We start from the raw sequence: 19,129 nt of genomic DNA, 5'->3' as shown, positions 1-19,129 counted from the left end.
ACAAAGCCTTCATGTCTGCAAATGCTACAAACAAAACTCAAGTTTTTGTACTCAAACTTATCCAGCAGAAAGAGGAAAAAGCAAGTCCAAAACAGCAGCAAAAATATGGGAGTGTTCACAAACAAAGTTGATGTCCACCAGTCCAGAAAAGACGGCTGTAATTTACTAGGAAAGCAACGCCGTGTGGTCGAGTTTCTAGGGGAAGGAAGTTTTGGTCAAGTTTTAAAATGTAGCAACTTTGAAACAGGAACCATGGAGGCTGTGAAGGTAATGAAGAGCTGCACTGATGTCATTGAAATTGCAAAGCATGAAATCCAAATCCTGAAGCAGCTGCGGCGCCTGGATCCCAACACCAGTCACGTGGTCAGATTTAACAGCTTTTTCTTCAACATGGAAGACATCTGTCTAAGCTTTGAGTTCCTGGACGTGGACCTAGACACCTACATTTCTGAGATGAGTCCATGTAAAACGGGTCTCCCTCTACCAGAGGTCAGACACATTACAGAACAACTCGTTACGGCTCTTCACCATTTAAAAACCATCGGGCTTATACATATGGACATTAAACCAGAAAATGTCATGATTGTGGACCGCCATGAAAAACCACTGCAAGTAAAGTTAGTGGACTTTGGTGGGGCCCAGATGTCCGGTAATATTGACTTTGAGACCTTAATGTTCACCAAGATGTACAGCTCTCCAGAGGTACTCCTGGAGTCTGAAATGAATGAGGCTTTGGACATGTGGTCTTTGGGGGTTACTGCTTTCAAACTGGCTGTCGGAACTGATCTGTTTCCATACAGTAGGCGGTACAGTATAATAAATTCTGTGGTCAAAATTTTGGGACAGCCACCAGACCATGTACTGGACAAGGGCCAGCAAACTGAAGAATTCTTCAATAGAAGAACAAATGATCATTCAAGGTGGACAATTAAGACAGCAGAAGACTACGGGATCAGTGAAAAAGAGGAGGACTTCAACTGTTTTGATGATGTTGTGGGGATGCTATCAGTTCAGCAAGAACATGCAACTGGTCTGGATCTATTTATGGATCTCATCAAAAACATGCTGCAAGTCGACCCCAACCAGCGAATTACGCCCGTGGAGGCTCTACAGCATCCGTTCTTCAATGTAAAAGAGGAAGCTGCTTCAAAGAAACCATGTCTGGAGAACATTAAGCTGACAAACTATGCAGTGGACCAGCTGGAAAAACCTGAACTTGTCCCACCAGAGACAGTTGTCTCTCAGGAGAACCCTGCAGAGGTCCAGCCAGACAACTCTGGAGAAGACCTGCTGAATAATGGGTTCCAGACAGGGGACAACACCTTGAATTATACCTGCTTTGTCAATACCCTAAGGACGGTTGGAGATGCATTGGCCCTTCCTAAAAGGACAGAAAAGTTTGACTGGTTTGGCTGGTTTTAAAATCTGCCCTGAAAATTTCAATTGAGTTGGCACCACAAACCAGGATGGCCGCAAAAATAAAAGCCCTGACGCCTGTGGGTAGATCAACTTGATGCCTTTTTTTACTAATATAAAAACATTCAATACTTTTATTTTTTCTCATCTGGTTATTTATTAATATCTGGTTAATTGATGACTACATTTCTTTTGTTTAAAAAAAGAGCTGGTTAGTGCAACAAAGGTTCTGCAAATTAACAGTAAAACATTAACAGTAAAGCACATTTTTTTGAAAGTGTTTTCCAAAAAATGAAATTGGACATAGCATTTATTTGTTTTAAAGTTTATAACAACTTCTGGATAACATAACATGAATTTAAAAAAAAAAAAGGTCAAGAGAAAAAAAAAGTACCGTATTTTCACGACTATTAGGCGCAACTAAAACACTGAGATTTTCTCAAAAATCGACGGTGCGCCTTATAATATGGAGCGCCTTGTGTGTGGACTGACTTCCAAAATCTGCTGTGCGTCTTTGGTGGGTGCACTATGGTAAACGCTCCGCCAAATCGATTAGCGGCACACCTACACGTAAGGATCCCCTAAAATGGCGCTTGTCAAGCGAGACGCGTATGAATGAGGCTTACTTTAAACTGCAGGCCATCTAATGTGCGGCTGAAAATGGCAATCGAGCAATCTTAGTGTTTTCGCTTTATGAGGAGGCAGCATCTCTCCATACACGCAAGGACAACTGTTGCGCAGCGGCTGCCCGCGGATTACCAGGAGAGGGTGGCCATCTTCCGCACCTACTGCCACGACAAGATAACCGCGCCTAGCCACATCACCAACATGGATGAGATCCCTCTGACTTTTGACATCCCTTCGACCCACAAAGTGGAGAAAAAGGGACCAGCACGATGGCGATACGCACAACGGGGCACGAGAAGTCGTCGTTCACCGAGGTTCTCAGCTGCCACGGAAACGGACAGAGCGCTGGATGACGGAAGGCGAACACTCCTTCACAAAGACTATGAGGCAGCGGCGGGCAAGTTATGCCACCATATGCGGGTGGATTGTAGACGTATGGGCTATGATACCGTCTTCATGTATTGTAAAAGCTTTCACCAAATCAACAGTGAACCTGAACCGGTCGGTGAGTCTGATTCAGATGATGAAGAAGAGGAATTCAGGATGTTGGAAATTGAAATAGTGCAGCTGTTTAATTCAGATACTGAGGATGAAAACTTTGATGGTTTTGTGGCGGAAGAATGAATATTTTGTTCAATAAATGTGTCGAAACTCACGGTTTTACTTCCGTTGTCATTTTTTACTGTATGTTTCAGCATGCGCCTAATAATACGGTGCGCCTTGTGTATGTTTTTAAATACAGAAATAGCACCCGTAACTGAGACTGCGCCTTTTAATACAGTGCGCCTTATGGTCGTGAAAATACGGTAATGGCACCCCAGATTAACAAAATTTCAATCCAAAAAGCAGTCTTGGAAAAATAAAGATAAGTAAATCACAGGACAATGTTTCATCCTGGTTTTGAAACAGCTCTTGCAGACATATAGTACATCAGGAGTCCGTCCACCTGACATGGAGAGGAAACCGGATAGACATCAACAATGTTCCACCTGTGTGAAGAATGAATCAGTTTTATAACATGGTTTACTAAGTAGCCAGGATTCCATTAAAAAAAAACAACTTTTGTAACATTCCCTATCACTTGACTACCTATATGAGTTCCGATGTATTTCCCAGAGATTTGATAAATCTACATATCAATGGGCGGCACGGTGGTGTGGTGGTTTGATCCCCGGTTGGGACTGAGGCTGGGGACTTTCTGTGTGGAGTTTGCATGTTCTCCCTGTGCCTGCGTGGGTTCTCTACGGGTACTCCGGCTTCCTCCCACAGTCCAAAGATATGCATGATTGGGGATTAGGCTAATTGGAAACTCTAAATAGCCCGTAGGTGTGAGTGTGAGAGAGAATGGTTGTTTGTCTATATGTGTTAGCCCTGCGATTGACTGGCGTCCAGTCCAGGGTGTACCCTGCCTCCGCCCATTGTGCTGGGATAGGCTCCAGTCCCCCCGCGACTCTCAGTGGAGGAACAAGCGGTAGAAAGTGAATGAGTGAGTGAGTACATATCAATGGAATGTCCTTTGCTTTTCCGTTGGGCAACGTATTGCATCACTTCCTGTCCTCTCAACAGAGTTCGTTTGTGCACTGTGCAAGGGGAGTGTTAGATTCACTTCATTTAAAATTTAATTAAAAAAAATGGAAAACTCTGGAAATTCTAGTTACTCGATAACAACAAGGAGAAATAATTCATATTAAAATAAATAGAGGACTCTGCCGATTTGACCGATCACTAGCACTAGCATGGCCTCACCATCTGTTTCACCCTGTGTCTGTTCAGTGTGTGAAATGTTTAGTTACTCTTCTGCCTCCTTTAGTAAAGGGAATAGGTGCAGAAAGTGTAGTTTATTAATGGCTCTGGAGGTGAGACAGCGAGCTTGAGACATTTTTCCGCAGCTTGGAGTTGTCTGGAGTTGCATCAGGTAGCCAGGAGAAGGTAGCTGCCTAGGGTAACTACAGCTAGCTGTATCCCAGCAGCAGCCGGCTAGCCAGGGTGGCTGGATGACGGTTCGCAGGAAGCATAGCCCAAACCAGAGGCCCACAGTGCACCATCAACTGCTTCCCGTGGTTAACCATTTTTCCCCACTCAGCAAGACACCTGCTGAGAATCCAACTCTGGTAATTGATGACTCTGTTTTGCACTATGTGAAGGCGGTTCTTGTGACCATAGTTAAGTGCATTCCTGTGGCCAGAGCAGGCGACATAGAAGCCAATCTAAAGCTTCTAGCTAGAAGAAAACATAAATTCGGTAAAGTTATTATTCACGTCGGAGCAAACAACACCCGGCTTCGTCAGTCCGAGGTCACCAAAATTAACAGAGTCGTGCAATTATGCAAAAACGATGTCGGACTCCGTAGCATTCTCTGGTCCCCTCCCCAATCTGTTTAGTCGCATGTCGTCGCTTCGTCGCTGGCTGTCACGGGGGTGCCCTGAAAACCCGGTGTCCTTTGTAAACAATTGGAACAGTTTTTGGGTAAAAGTTGGTCTGATTAGGAGAGACGGTGTCCATCCCACACGGGATGGTGCCTCTCTCATTTCTAGTAACTTGGCAAGGTACTGGAGAGGAGGGTCCTGTTGGCGTCATCAGCCCGTGACCTCCAACTAACACTGGATCGGTTCGCCGCCGCATGTGAAGCGGCTGGGATGAAAATCAGCACCTCCAAATCCGAGGCCATGGTTCTCAACCGGAAAAAGGTGGAATGCCTTCTCCGGGTCAAAGAGGAGATCCTGCCCCAAGTGGAGGAGTTCAATTACCTCGGGGTCTTGTTCACGAGTGAGGGAAAAATGGAGCGGAAGATCGACAGGCGGATCAGTGCGGCGTCCGTAGTAATGCGGACTCTGCACGGGTCCGTAGTGGTGAAGAGAGAGCTGAGCCGAAAGGCGAAGCTCTTGATTTACCGGTCGATCTTCGTTCCTACCCTCACCTATGGTCATGAGCTTTTGATAATGACCGAAAGAACAAGATCACGGGTACAAGCGGCTGAAATGAGCTTTCTCCAAAGGGTGGCTGGGCTCTCCCTTAGAGATAGGGTGAGAAGCTCTGCCATCCGGGAGGAGCTCGGAGTAGAGTCGCTGCTCCTCCGCGTTGAGAGGAGCCAGATGAGGTGGCTTGGGCATCTAGTTAGGATGCCCCCTGGACGCCTCCCTGGTGAGGTGTTCAGGGCATGTCCCTCCAGTAGGAGACCCCCGGGAAGACCCAGGACACGTTGGAGAGACTATGTCTCTCGATTGGTCTGGGAACGCCTGGGGATCCCTCCGGACGGGCTAGAGGAAGTAGCTGGGGTGAGGGAAGTCTGGGCTTCTCTCCTTAGGCTGCTGCCCCCGCGACCCGACCCCGGATAAGCGGTAGAGAATGGATGGATGGATGGATGGATGGATGGAGTTTTTTAATGCTTCAGAAGGACCTTGGCAAGTGTTCTTGTGCAAGATTTCATGTCCTCACACTTGGTTCAACGTACCTTTGCAGTAGCAGCAGTACGAATGGAGAGCTAAAGCTAAAGGAGGAAAGTCTGGCAGTCACAGAAAGGTGAGTATGCAGTTAATCACAGAGGGATGGGACTCTACGGTGGAGCAATCGTCACTCTCCCGGATCATGTTGGAGATTCATCTACGCTATACAGTAATCATAAAACTGCATATGGTTGTGGAGCCGCTTTAGAAATGAAAGGACTACATGATCAACTTCAAAACTATTCAATATTCATTTTATAAATCTTCACAAGGATATCTGAGAGTAGCTTCTTCATGTTAGTCCATGTGCTGCAGGATCTGAGCCAGGGCTTCTCCTGTCCACCGACGCCTTTTCTGTCTCCATCACATTGCTGAGGGTCATTTCCAGCCACAGAAGTTTCCAGACTTCAGTCTGTAGTGTAGTTCTTGACACTTATGGATTCAGAATAAACACACTAAATATGGAAAAATGTGCAATTTTGTAAGTTTATTAGACACACAAATGATGACATGTGAAATAAAAGTCTAGAGGGACGTGGAGGGAGTTACTCTGGGTTGAAGTTTAGCCTCCACTTTCAAAATGTCTTCTTATTCTTCTTGTTCTGCTGCTCAATGATGGTGGAAACAAAAAGAGTTTAGATATCACATCTGATCATGTGAAAGAACTCTTCACCGCAGAAGAAGCTAACCTAGCTGGATGTTCTCTTCCTTGAGACATTGCAGCTCCTGCTGTTCCTGGGTCTCCTGTTGCTTCCAGAAATGTTCTTTCTCCTGGAGCATCTCCTCCAGCTCTCTCTGCTTGTCAACACACTGTTGCTGTCTTTCCTCCAGGTGGTCAGAGAGCTCAGACAGCTCAATGTTTTACAAGCCCCCAATCTCCAGATTAGTCTCTGGTCTGCTTCAGCTCAATGCCGTCGGTTCTCCCACGCCCAGGTTTTCTCCTTCATCTTTCTTTCTGCTGCCGTTCCTTCCTGACTTCTCCACACTCATCACAATCTGGGTGTTATTCATGCCAGCTATTCCTTTAAAGGCATGATGCAACTCAGAGGCTGATCATGTCGGTGCACGAATGCTACGTCCACAAATGCTACATCAAAGACACTGCTGATCAAAGGCTGACAAAGCCTTCATGTCTGCAAATGCTACAAACAAAACTCAAGTTTGTGTATTCAAACTTATCCAGCAGAAAGAGGAAAAAGCAAATCCAAAACAGCAGCAAAAATATGGGAGTGTTCACAAACAAAGTTGATGTCCACCAGTCCAGAAAAGACGACTGTAATTTACTAGGAAAGCAACGCCGTGTGGTCGAGTTTCTAGGGGAAGGAAGTTTTGGTCAAGTTTTAAAATGTAGCAACTTTGAAACAGGAACCATGGAGGCTGTGAAGGTAATGAAGAGCTGCACTGATGTCATTGAAATTGCAAAGCATGAAATCCAAATCCTGAAGCAGCTGCGGCGCCTGGATCCCAACACCAGTCACGTGGTCAGATTTAACAGCTTTTTCTTCAACATGGAAGACATCTGTCTAAGCTTTGAGTTCCTGGACGTGGACCTAGACACCTACATTTCTGAGATGAGTCCATGTAAAACGGGTCTCCCTCTACCAGAGGTCAGACACATTACAGAACAACTCGTTACGGCTCTTCACCATTTAAAAACCATCGGGCTTATACATATGGACATTAAACCAGAAAATGTCATGATTGTGGACCGCCATGAAAAACCACTGCAAGTAAAGTTAGTGGACTTTGGTGGGGCCCAGATGTCCGGTAATATTGACTTTGAGACCTTAATGTTCACCAAGATGTACAGCTCTCCAGAGGTACTCCTGGAGTCTGAAATGAATGAGGCTTTGGACATGTGGTCTTTGGGGGTTACTGCTTTCAAACTGGCTGTCGGAACTGATCTGTTTCCATACAGTAGGCGGTACAGTATAATAAATTCTGTGGTCAAAATTTTGGGACAGCCACCAGACCATGTACTGGACAAGGGCCAGCAAACTGAAGAATTCTTCAATAGAAGAACAAATGATCATTCAAGGTGGACAATTAAGACAGCAGAAGACTACGGGATCAGTGAAAAAGAGGAGGACTTCAACTGTTTTGATGATGTAGTGGGGATGCTATCAGTTCAGCAAGAACATGCAACTGGTCTGGATCTATTTATGGATCTCATCAAAAACATGCTGCAAGTCGACCCCAACCAGCGAATTACGCCCGTGGAGGCTCTACAGCATCCGTTCTTCAATGTGAAAGAGGAAGCTGCTTCAAAGAAACCATGTCTGGAGAACATTAAGCTGACAAACTATGCAGTGGACCAGCTGGAAAAACCTGAACTTGTCCCACCAGAGACAGTTGTCTCTCAGGAGAACCCTGCAGAGGTCCAGCCAGACAACTCTGGAGAAGACCTGCTGAATAATGGGTTCCAGACAGGGGACAACACCTTGAATTATACCTGCTTTGTCAATACCCTAAGGACGGTTGGAGATGCATTGGCCCTTCCTAAAAGGACAGAAAAGTTTGACTGGTTTGGCTGGTTTTAAAATCTGCCCTGAAAATTTCAATTGAGTTGGCACCACAAACCAGGATGGCCGCAAAAATAAAAGCCTTGACGCCTGTGGGTAGATCAACTTGATGCCTTTTTTTACTAATATAAAAACATTCAATACTTTTATTTTTTCTCATCTGGTTATTTATTAATATCTGGTTAATTGATGACTACATTTCTTTTGTTTAAAAAAAGAGCTGGTTAGTGCAACAAACGTTCTGTAAATTAACAGTAAAACATTAACAGTAAAACAAACACTTTATTATAAAGTGTGAAGAAAGTGTTTTCCAAAGAATGAAATTTGGACATAGCATTTATTTGTTTTAAAGTTTATAACAACTTCTGAATAACATAACATGAATTTTAAAAAAAAAAAAAGGTCAAGAGAAAAAAAAGTACCGTATTTTCACGACTATAAGGCGCAATTAAAACACTGAGATTTTCTCAAAAATCGACGGTGCGCCTTATAATATGGAGCGGCATCTTCCTCCTCAACCGGAGCTACTGGACATGGTGGCCGAGCCCCCGTCCCCCAAATTTGTCAAGCTCCATCCATTTTTCATTTGGAAGCCAGAGAGCCACATCATGGTTAGGTTGAGGAACAATTACATCCTGCCGTGCCTCCATAGCTGTCCTGACACAGTCACTCCATCCCCTCTTCTGGCGTGAAGTGTGAAGGATTTCTTGGAGGGCATAACTCACAATGACTGTAGGCTGTCCTTACTGTGGATTTCAGCCATACAGAGACCTGCTGCTTCCTCGTTCTGCACATTCTTGATAAGATACACGGTGTATCCTACGTCATTCTGCAAAAGCCATCTGAATTACTGTACTTCCCTTTATATTTACCAAACTGCAGGACATTCCGTCTCGCAGCACCTCCATCTTATCTGAGGGACCCCCCCCCTCTTTGTCGGATGACGGCCAAAGCGTTCTGCCGTACGAGGTCCTCCCTCATGGCCGCAGACTTGTCCTGAGGAGTAGAACTCACCCATTTGGCTTCATCAGATGGCTCCTGCAGGAGAAACCCAAGAGGCCCCTTGCGGAACACGACCTGAAGTTTTCCAGGGAAAAAGGTGACTTGCTTCTGCATGTTGAGCTGACATAAAGGAAAAATGTCTATTAATTTTCTCATTTTTATTAGACACTCATGAAACAGTTACACTCATTTTTCAAATCACACCTGATAAATGTGATCAAAGGAATCTTATGCCAGTAAAAGATGAAGTGTGGTTCAATGTTGTTAGATCCATTATATTAAAGTTATCTCTTATTGCTTTATTTTCTACCTTGTTATATTCTTTATTCTTGTTATATTGTTTCTCATTACTTAATGTTTCTTATTATTTGCTAATTTAATGTTCATGATGCTTGATGTGTGAACTCGTACTTCTTTGGTCAAGGGCGACAGAAATGCAGCTGCTGTGGGGAAGTGACATTGACTGGAGATAGAGCTGCAGGGCATGGCACAGAAGGTGTTCTTTTAATCTGTCTGATATGGAAGAATGTGCTGTTTGCGAGCTAAGATAATCAAATCAGTGAAGACCTACACATAATCTCACCATTATGAGTTACAGTCTTTTGCTTTTTTGGGACCTGCTATCTTGTGTTTTCCCCCTCCCTTTAGACACATTTGAATTCTGTGTAACTCGGGACCTCCTAATTTCAATAAAAGAAGGATGGCGAAGTTGTGCGTCAGAACGTATTGGAGATCTGTAACTGAGCACATCTCTCCATTCTCCTTGCAAGTAAAATTCAAAACTCTTCTCTTTGCCTCATTTGTTTTTCTCATGTTTCAGGTCGTTTGAACCTAACAAATGTGTAAAGCTCTGTGTGTGTACGTGTGTCTCTGTGTTTGAGTGTGCGCACACATGCATTTATCATGTATGTGTGAAAGTGTAAGATCAAGGTTGTTGGGGTGTTGATTCAGGAGTTCAGAAGGTCAGTACCTGGTTTGTCTAGGTAGGAAAAGACTAGAAAGAGATGTGGAAAAATACTGTGGGTATGGGGGGGGGGTTGTGTGGGTGTGAAAGAATGTTGGGGGGGGGGCAGGAGGACAGTATCCCCTCTCAAAGACATTGGAAACAAAAACACACATTTGATGTATTAAAATGTAATACTACTACTACTAAATAATAATACACCACCACACACAAACCCACAGAGACCGACAGACCAACAAGTTTAAATTCTGATGTGTAGAATGACAATATTCATTCATAATTCAAGACTTTATAACAATTCTTTACTTACGATGCAGAAGCACATCGTTTAAAACCCAACTACCGAGATTTCAGTGCCACGACAAGTAAATCGGTTACTTGAATATAAAATGTTAAGTTCATTCATCACTATTGTGTAATTTAAGACAAGCAACAGATAATATTGAATTATAATCTCAACGCAACCTTGGCGTTCCATTGGAGCGATCTAGCGATACATAGTTTGATCTGCACGTTCATATTTCACTGTAATTGGTCTTTAGCAGTCACCGAGGGTGTAATAAAATGTTGACAAAGTTAGCGACGAGTGGTTTTCAACTGTCAAGTTATTGGCCTAATTTCAACACTTTCCCAACTTGAAATGGCCTGGTTCCATAAACCCCAAAGGACGCTAGAACAACTCTTCAGTTCCAACCCAATCTTTATTTTATTTTCTTGATTGTTTGGTTGGCATTAGGTTTCTGTTAGAAGTACTTTAAAAGTTAGGAACGGTAGAATCTTTAGTAAGTGTAATAAAGGTCAGTTGACCCTTCCTTGACATGATTGTTTAGATAGTTGTATTCAGCAGGAGACACTCAGACGGGAAGTGTTAAACCCCCATCGTAAAACTTGACAGCACAGTTTACTGGTGTTGATAAGTTCTTCTGCAAGAAGGTGAACTTTGAACTGGCCATTTGGGGAGCAACAGAGAACCAGGACTATGTCAGCATCCTGTTGGGATTTCTGGTTTGTGTCTGTCTTTGGCCTGCAGGGGGTAGTGTTGAGCACAATTGGGTGCAGCTGGCACTGCAGGTGGGCACACCTGTAGGCAATTTACATCTTGCTGCCTATTTAAGCAGTAGTGTGGGTGTTTGTTTGGGTTCCTTGGTGTTGGTAGGGTGTCTGTTTGTGGTGAAGCTGTTTGGTCTTTTCCCCTGTCATGTGTTGGTGCTCTGCGTCTCCTGGAGGGTCGCTCCTGTTCCCAAGCTTCTGGTTTGCCTGGAGGACCACTCCTGTTCCTGTTGCCCTGGAGGGCCGTTCCTGTCCCTAAGCTTCCGGTTTTCCTGGAGGGCCGCTCCTGCTCCCCTTACAGCCTAGGAGGACTGCCTCTGCCTTCTGTGTCTCGTGGCAAGTTCGTGTGGTGAGCGTGTCGCGCTGGACTCCCGAGTCCTCGCCGATCCTGGAGGACTGCTGCGGCTTGAGGACTCACCAGTGTTCTGAGTTCCCCGCAGTCCAGGGGGACTGTGTCTGGTTGGGGGCTCGCCGATGGGCCTGTGAGGAGCAGGCACTGCCTCCTAATCGCTGGCAGTCCAGAAGGACTGTCTTATCGCCAGTGTCTCAGGGCGTGTTTGTGTTGTGAGCGTGTCGCGCCAGACGCCCGAGTCCTCACCAGTCCTGGGGGACTGCTGCGGGTTGAGGACTCACCGGTGTTCCGAGTTCCCTGCAGTCCAGGGGGACTGCGTCTGGTGGGGGACTCGCCGATAAACCTATGATGGGCGAACGCTGCCTCCCGATCACCCTGCGGTCCAGGAGGACTGTTTCCTGTCGTGAGTGTGTGCTCCTCCCCCTGTAAATAAAGCTGTTGACTACTCCACCACTGTGTCCTGGCCTGCATTCGGGTCCTCTACCACCACGTATCGTAACACATCCAATGGGACTGGAAGAATAAGATGAGGTCATCCAAGAAGGACTGGATTGGACTGAATTAGCATCAATAATTTACATATGTGTTTCTATAAAAGACTGGGTCAAGGGATAGGTAGGTTGTCAGACTTCATGCCCTGGCAATTGACTGTTATTGTAGGCCGCATAGGTGTCAAACTCAGTCCTCGATCCTGCTGGGTTTTCTATCCCACTGAATGCATTTTCAGCATGGTAGGAGAGAAAACCCAGCAGGACCGTGGTCCTCAAGGACTGAGTTTGACACATTTGTTGTAGGGTTATGAACTGGCCCGGAGCTCTGTAATAGTTGTATCTTGAATTGGTTCTATTGCTAAATACATTTTGAAATTGGCATTTTTCTTAAGGTCTTCATTCAAAGAACATGTGGATTAGCAGTGACACACGAGAGGTATTGCGATCCAACACTACCATACCAGTGATGTCTTTGGGAGGAACCCAACTGTGTTGAAATGGCCTTCTACTCTTGTGTTTCTTTGTCCATCTCCAATGCAGAGTGAGTGCTGCTTTTAGTGCAGGAACACCTCTCAGGTGTCCCCACTTCAGTGATTAGCAGCCAGCTCTGCTCTGCTCAGCGATGCATTCTGGGATTTGTAGTGGTGATATGATGAACTGCAGGATCAGGGGATTTTTTTTTTTCCCCCCTGACATTTACCTCAATTTAGTAAAATGTAATTCCTGTACATAGTTTAGGATTTAATGTTGAACTGAGTGTACTGCCTGCCTGCAGGCACTTTTCATAAATAAGTTCTAAATATGTCAATTCATATGTGTTAAAAATGTTAAGAAATACATTCGAAGTTGTTTACAATTTGAAATTCATTGTTTTGTAACTTAGCTAAAAATACTTCCGAATAGAGCGACTTCCGGTTTTCAGTTTGTCTCTTCCGGTTCCGCTTCGCGGCAGTAAACAGAGGCCATGAGCTGATTTAGCATGGAATATCGGATCCAAATCCATTGTAAACTTTGCCATCCATGTTGAGCTGTTAATGTAGTGAAAAAGGGTAAAAGGCATAAGGCGTCGGAGGCAAAATGTGTGGTTTTAATATTTACCTTTTGATCTAGTAAGTAGACCTTGTGATTAAGGCAGATGAGTGTTTAAAATTACATATAGAATCATGAGAAGTTAGAGAGCCAACATAACCTATGTGTGAACCATACTTGATGTACGAGCTGTCACTATTGCTGTTTGACTACCGGCTGTATGTATGGAAGCCGCTATTTGAACACCGGCGGTAAATTGCTATGTATATGTGTCCCTGTTTGAACACGTGCTGAAGCTAACAAAGGGTTAATAGAAAAGTAGGGGGTTAGCCGAGGTATGGTCTGTTTGAATAAGGAGGTGTCTGTTTAAAAAAAAAAAAACCCTGTAAGGTACACCTGACTTCTGATAAGTATGTTAAATGGTACTTAAGGGTGGAAAATGAGGTAGAAATAGCTAACCAAAAGGAGGAGTCCGGGGCCGAGTAGCCCCAGACTCCGAATAGTATAAAAGAGGGGTGATTCTTGTTAGACTTCAGACTTAGCCCGGGCTACTTCTCATGCATGGTGAATTGTGGATCAACAATAAACCATCGTTTGGATCGTGAACCAGCTGACCCTGACTCATCATTCGACTTTGTTGTGGTATCCCCGCACTTCAGTTCATTGGCACTGGCATAGGTATATTGACCTAATGAAAACATAAGTTTGAGTGTTTTAGCGTAGGGGAAAATCCACTACAGTTTAACAAGGCAACGCCTTAAGTTTGTTATATACTTACCTGTATGATTTATGCAATATTTCGTGATTATATGCGAAAAATGTTTATGAGTGCAATGTACTGTACGAACATCTGACTTGTTCTGAAAGCATATGTAATGTGCTTTACAGTTTTCGCCGCTTCCAGTAAAGGAATTTTCTGCAAAATACATCTCCCTGGTTCTTTACTGGCAGTTTAGCTGGGTGTTTCCTACAACACTACACTGAGATTTAATGTTGCACTATTGTACAGAGTATGAGATTTAATGTTGCACTCCTGTACATACTGTATTTGTCATGTATTTTGGGTTATAATTGGACCTGTAGTTGGCATGCATCACGTGCATGGTGGGTGGTTCTGGGTGTGGTTGTCCACGGAAGTACGTACAAGTATAACACGTGTTCAAGTCCTGTTGAAATAATAAAAAAACTGCTCGAGCCAAGTCGTGGTCCCCGGATTATTATCGTGCACAAGAGTGACGACATAACAAAAGTGGCGATGAGGACGTCTGAATTAGCGCATGTTGTCCGCTGCGGGGACATTTTTATTTGTCTCCTTTGTCGGGTTTTTTTGTTTTGTTTTCTCTCCGACGGAGTTGTTCACACACCGGCGCAGCCAGCTTTCGACGGCAGGAGAGGACCGGTGGACGTCTGAGACTACACGTGAGTGGACAAGGGGAGTCAGTTAAAAGTGAAAGGGAGCGGTGCCGTAACCAGGAGCTTAGAAAAGATGGTTGGAGTTATCGGCTCGATTGGCCCCTTTGATGATGGCTTTGAGCACTGGGACTCGTACACGGAGCGTTTTGCTTATTTTGTGGCAGCGAACGAAATTGATGATGTCAAGCTAGTGCCCACTTTTTTAAGTGTGATGGGACCAAAGACTTTTAATTTGCTTCGAACTCTTCTACAACCTGATAAGCCAGGAAGTCAAACTTACGAGCAAATTGTGGACACGCTCACGGCACATTTTTCGCCCAAACCTCTGGTCATCGCGGAACGGTTCAGGTTTCACAGATGCAGTCAGGAAGAGGGGGAGTCTGTCGTCATGATTGTGGCAGCTTTACATAAATTAGCTGTACATTGTGAATTTAGAAATGTCCTAAATGATTCATTAAGAGACAGACTTGTGTGTGGATTAAGAAATGAGGCAATTCAGAAGAAGCTTCTCACTGAACGTGATTTGACCCTTGAGAAAGCCATTATTATTAGTGTCACTATGGAAATGGCATCTAAAGAGGTCCAGCAGCTGCACGCCACAGGAAGGGTGCACAAACTTGGCACTACCAACTCAAACCCTCAAGGCCCATGTTTTCGATGTGGCAAGTCTGGCCACTTAGCTTCTACATGCTGGTGTAAGCATATGACCTGCCAAAGCTGTGGGAAGAAGGGTCACGTGGAACGGCATGCAGAAACAAAAATGATGCAGGAAGAGGCCCAAAGGCTGAAAACAAAAAGGACAATGCAAAGTTCAACAAGAAAAGACATGTTCACACAGTTAAAAGTCAAATGGAGGACAGTGATCCCTCAGAAGAGGGATTGTCTGCTAAGATTAACACAGTGAAAGTGTTGAGTGTGGATGAAAGGTCAGATGGGTTTTGGATTAATGCTGAGCTGGAAGGACATTCTGTAAAAATGCAAATTGACACAGGGTCAAAGGCATCCATTTTGTCTTTCAAAACCTACAAGAAATCCCTGAAGCACCTTCAGTTACGACCTTCAGACACGGTTTTCAGAACCTATACTGGACACCCAGTGCAAATGAAAGGGATGACGGATGTACTGGTGCACTGTAATGGTCGGTCAGAGACACTTCCCATCTATGTCACCAGGGATAACCTCACCGCCTTGGTGGGGCGCATCTGGTTAAGGAAAATCCGTCTTGACTGGCAGGAGGTAAGGAAGCTATCAACTCATTCGACACAGTTGCAGTCGATACTGGAAAAACATGACCAGATCTTCCGTGATGAGTTAGGTAGCATGAAGGACATTACTGTTAAGTTGCATGCCAAACCTGGGAGCGAACCTGTATTCCGCAAGGCAAGACCAGTACCTTACGCAATTAGGCCAAAGGTGGAAGCTGACTTGGATGCTTTGGTTGAGAGTGGGGTTTTAGAGCCTGTGACCACCAGCGAGTGGGCCACGCCTATTGTTCCGGTACCGAAGAATAATGGTGGAATCCGGACCTGTGGGGACTTTAAGGTAACCCTTAACCCAGTGCTGGTAGCAGAGCAGTATCCACTCCCATTGATTGATGATTTACTTGCTGGTCTTGTTGGAGGAAAAAAAAATTAGCAAAATAGATCTCAACCAAGCTTACCTGCAAATGCACGTGGAGGAACAGTCACGCAAACTGTTAACAATAAACACACATAAAGGACTTTTCAGGTATCGCAGGTTACCTTTTGGAATAACCTCAGCTCCAGCTTTATTCCAGCGCGCCATGGATCAAATCCTTACTGGCTTACCAGGTGTACAATGTTACCTTGATGACATTCTGTGTACGGGAGCAAACGATGAAGAGCATCTGCGTAACTTAGATGCGATGCTTCAAAGGCTGGAGGAATACGGACTTAATAGTTCGAAAAGACAAATGTGAGTTCTTTAAGCCGTCCGTGGAGTATCTGGGGCATGTGATTGATGCGGAAGGACTTCACACCGCACCGTCTAAAATCACTGCCATCGTCAATGCACCACCGCCACAGAACATCAGCCAGCTACGATCCTTTTTACGATTATTGAATTATTACGGACGATTCATTCCAAACTTGGCTTCGTTGCTGCAGCCATTGCACAAATTGTTGTGCAAAGACAAAATGTGGAAATGGACCGAAAACTGCCAGGCAGCATTCCAGAAAGCTAAGGATATGCTGACAACAACGCAGGTTCTGACTCACTTCAACCCGTCACTGGCACTACAGCTTGCTTGTGACGCGTCTCCGTATGGAGTAGGAGTGGTTCTTTCACATGTCATGCCAAACGGAGAAGAAAAACCAATCGCTTTTGCCCCCAAACGCTGAACAAGGCAGAATTGAACTATGCACAACTGGAGCGAGAGGCATTAAGTATCGTTTTCGTTGTCTGTAAATTTCATCAGTACTTGTATGGGAGAAACTTCATTCTCTTAACTGACCATCGACCTCTTACAACCATTCTGGGTCCACACACTGGTGTACCATCTCTTGCTGCATCAAGACTGCAGAGATGGGCCCTGTTGTTATCTGCTCATTCCTATGACATCAAATACAGGAAATCAGATTCGCATTGCAATGCTGATGGTCTGTCCCGATTGCCGCTTCCTATTACGAAACCCGAGTCAAACGCCATGGACATCTTCTACTTCACGGAGGTGTCAAAAGCCCCTGTTTCTGCACTACAAGTGAAAAAGGAGATTCGCATTGACACGGAAATGTCAGCAGTCCTGGACATGGTGGTGAAAGGTCGGACTGCTGGTGACGATCCGCGTCTGAAGCCATACCTGGGACGGAGGTTGGAGCTTTCTGTTCGGTCAGGGTGTTTGCTATGGGGGAGGCGGGTGATTATTCCACAATCATTGCGTGCACAAGTGTTGCAACAACTTCATGTAGGACATAGTGGAATTGTCAGAATGAAGGAAATGGCAAGGAGTTACTTTTGGTGGCCAGGAATGGACAAACAAATCGAAGAGATGGCTTCAAGTTGTTCATCGTGCCACAAAGTAAGGAACAACCCTCCACCAGCGCCTTTTCACCCCTGGGAGTTTCCACAGGAGCCGTGGCATTGGGTACACATTGATTTTGCAGGACCAGTTGAGGACAAAATGTTCCTGGTTGCGGTTGACGCCCACAGTAAATGGCCGGAAGTGGCTATAATGAGATCAACAACGGCAGGGAAGACAATTGAGAAACTGGGAGAAATGTTCAGTCGTTTTGGATCTCCTGCACAACTCATCTCGGACAATGGTCCCCAGCTTGTGTCTTAAGAAATGTCCTCATTTCTACGGAATAATGGAGTGCAACACATCACATCAGCTCCTTTTCATCCTGCAACAAACGGCCTCGCTGAGCGGTTTGTACAGACTCACAGGGACAGGGGACATTACATCAACGAGTGCACAGCTTCCTGTTGAATTACAGTAACACTCCACACGCCACCACCAAAACATCCCCTGCTAGCCTGATGTTTAAAAGAGAGCTGCGCACCACACTTGACCTTCTGAAGCCCACGACGCTGAGGGAGACAGTTCAAGGTCAGCAGGAGAAACAGGTACAACGCAGAGAACGGCGGGCTAAGGACAGAGTTTTCACATCCGGCGAAACGGTGTTGGCAAGGAACTACAGTGGAGGACCGAAATGGATTCCAGCTACTGTCATCGCCCAGACCGGACCAGTTTCCTACACTGTCCAGACAAATGACAATGTTTGGCAGCGACACCTTGATCAACTGCTGACGACTTCACCTGTTTCATCAGAGTTGTCTCCAGAACGTTCATTGGATGTACTTGATCCACCACCAGTTTTCACACACACACATAGATGCAGCAGTCCACCGTTCCAGAGACAGTTACGCCTGCTGCAGATGTTGCTATAAATGAAGCAGAGGCACCTGTGGTGGTTTTAGCTTCTAGAGACACTGTACAACACATGGACAAGAAAACGGATGTTCCTGCAGGGCGCCGATATCCAGCAAGAGAGCGGCGACCTCCTGTACGACTGGATTTGTAGTATAGTTTAGACACTGACCCAAACCACCAGGGGCAGAATAATCCCCTTGGGTACAGTCTGGGGTTTGAGGTAGTCTACCCTCATCCCTAAATAATAGTTCAGGAGTAATATATATGGGGAAAAAAATACTTTTGTGTGCTCCTGTTAATAGCGTAATGCTGAGTGAACTATGTTATGGGGTTATATTGTACTCATAGCTAAGGGGAATGCATTATTTCTTTTAATGTGTTTCATATAGGACGTTTGCTTTAAGAGGGGAGGAAATGTTATGTATTTTGGGTTATAATTGGACCCGTAGTTGGCATGCATCACGTGCATGGTGGGTGGTTCTGGGTGTGGTTGTCCACGGAAGTTCGTATGAGTATAACACGTGTTCAAGTCCTGTTGAAATAATAAAAAAACTGTTTTAGCTGTTTTAATTAGAGGAGTTGAATCTTGTTTGATTTTCTTGAAGACGTTTCACCTCTCATCCAAGAGCCGTTATAGGTTGATTTGATGATATGACGCTCATAGGCTATACAGCCTTTTCTTTTTGGGGGGAATGGATTGGAGGCGGCTCCCTCATCGCTAAATCTACAAACGCCACCAGTATTTCAAGAAAATAAGTTTGAGTATATTATCATTATCTTTTCAAGACTGCATTTTGGATTGTAATTTTGTTAATCTGGGGTGGCATTACTTTTTTTTTTTTTACTCTTGACCTTTTTTTAAAAAAAAAAAATCATGTTATGTCATACAGAAGTTGTTATAAACTTTAAAAACAAATAAATGCTATGT

At 44.8% G+C, this 19,129-nt stretch overlaps 2 protein-coding genes and 1 pseudogene across 2 annotated transcripts; all 3 read left to right on the top strand.

Moving 5' to 3' along the window:
• Positions 1 to 252: 252 nt before the first annotated feature.
• Positions 253 to 1,422, top strand: LOC130529645 (homeodomain-interacting protein kinase 2-like). Its single transcript, XM_057040090.1, has one exon. The coding sequence runs from the start codon at positions 253 to 255 to the stop codon at positions 1,420 to 1,422; it is 1,170 nt and encodes a 389-aa protein (XP_056896070.1).
• Positions 1,423 to 6,086: 4,664 nt separating this feature from the next.
• Positions 6,087 to 8,026, top strand: LOC130529644 (homeodomain-interacting protein kinase 2-like). The gene has a single exon (XM_057040089.1). The coding sequence runs from the start codon at positions 6,542 to 6,544 to the stop codon at positions 8,024 to 8,026; it is 1,485 nt and encodes a 494-aa protein (XP_056896069.1). The 5' UTR covers positions 6,087 to 6,541.
• Positions 8,027 to 14,968: 6,942 nt separating this feature from the next.
• Positions 14,969 to 18,913, top strand: LOC130530701 (uncharacterized protein K02A2.6-like; annotated as a pseudogene).
• Positions 18,914 to 19,129: the final 216 nt, after the last annotated feature.

Source organism: Takifugu flavidus, chromosome 8, assembly GCF_003711565.1.
Source record: "Takifugu flavidus isolate HTHZ2018 chromosome 8, ASM371156v2, whole genome shotgun sequence".
NCBI classification, from domain to species: domain Eukaryota; kingdom Metazoa; phylum Chordata; class Actinopteri; order Tetraodontiformes; family Tetraodontidae; genus Takifugu; species Takifugu flavidus.
Note: the sequence above shows the minus strand (reverse complement) of the source record. Positions and strands in the feature narration are given on the sequence as shown.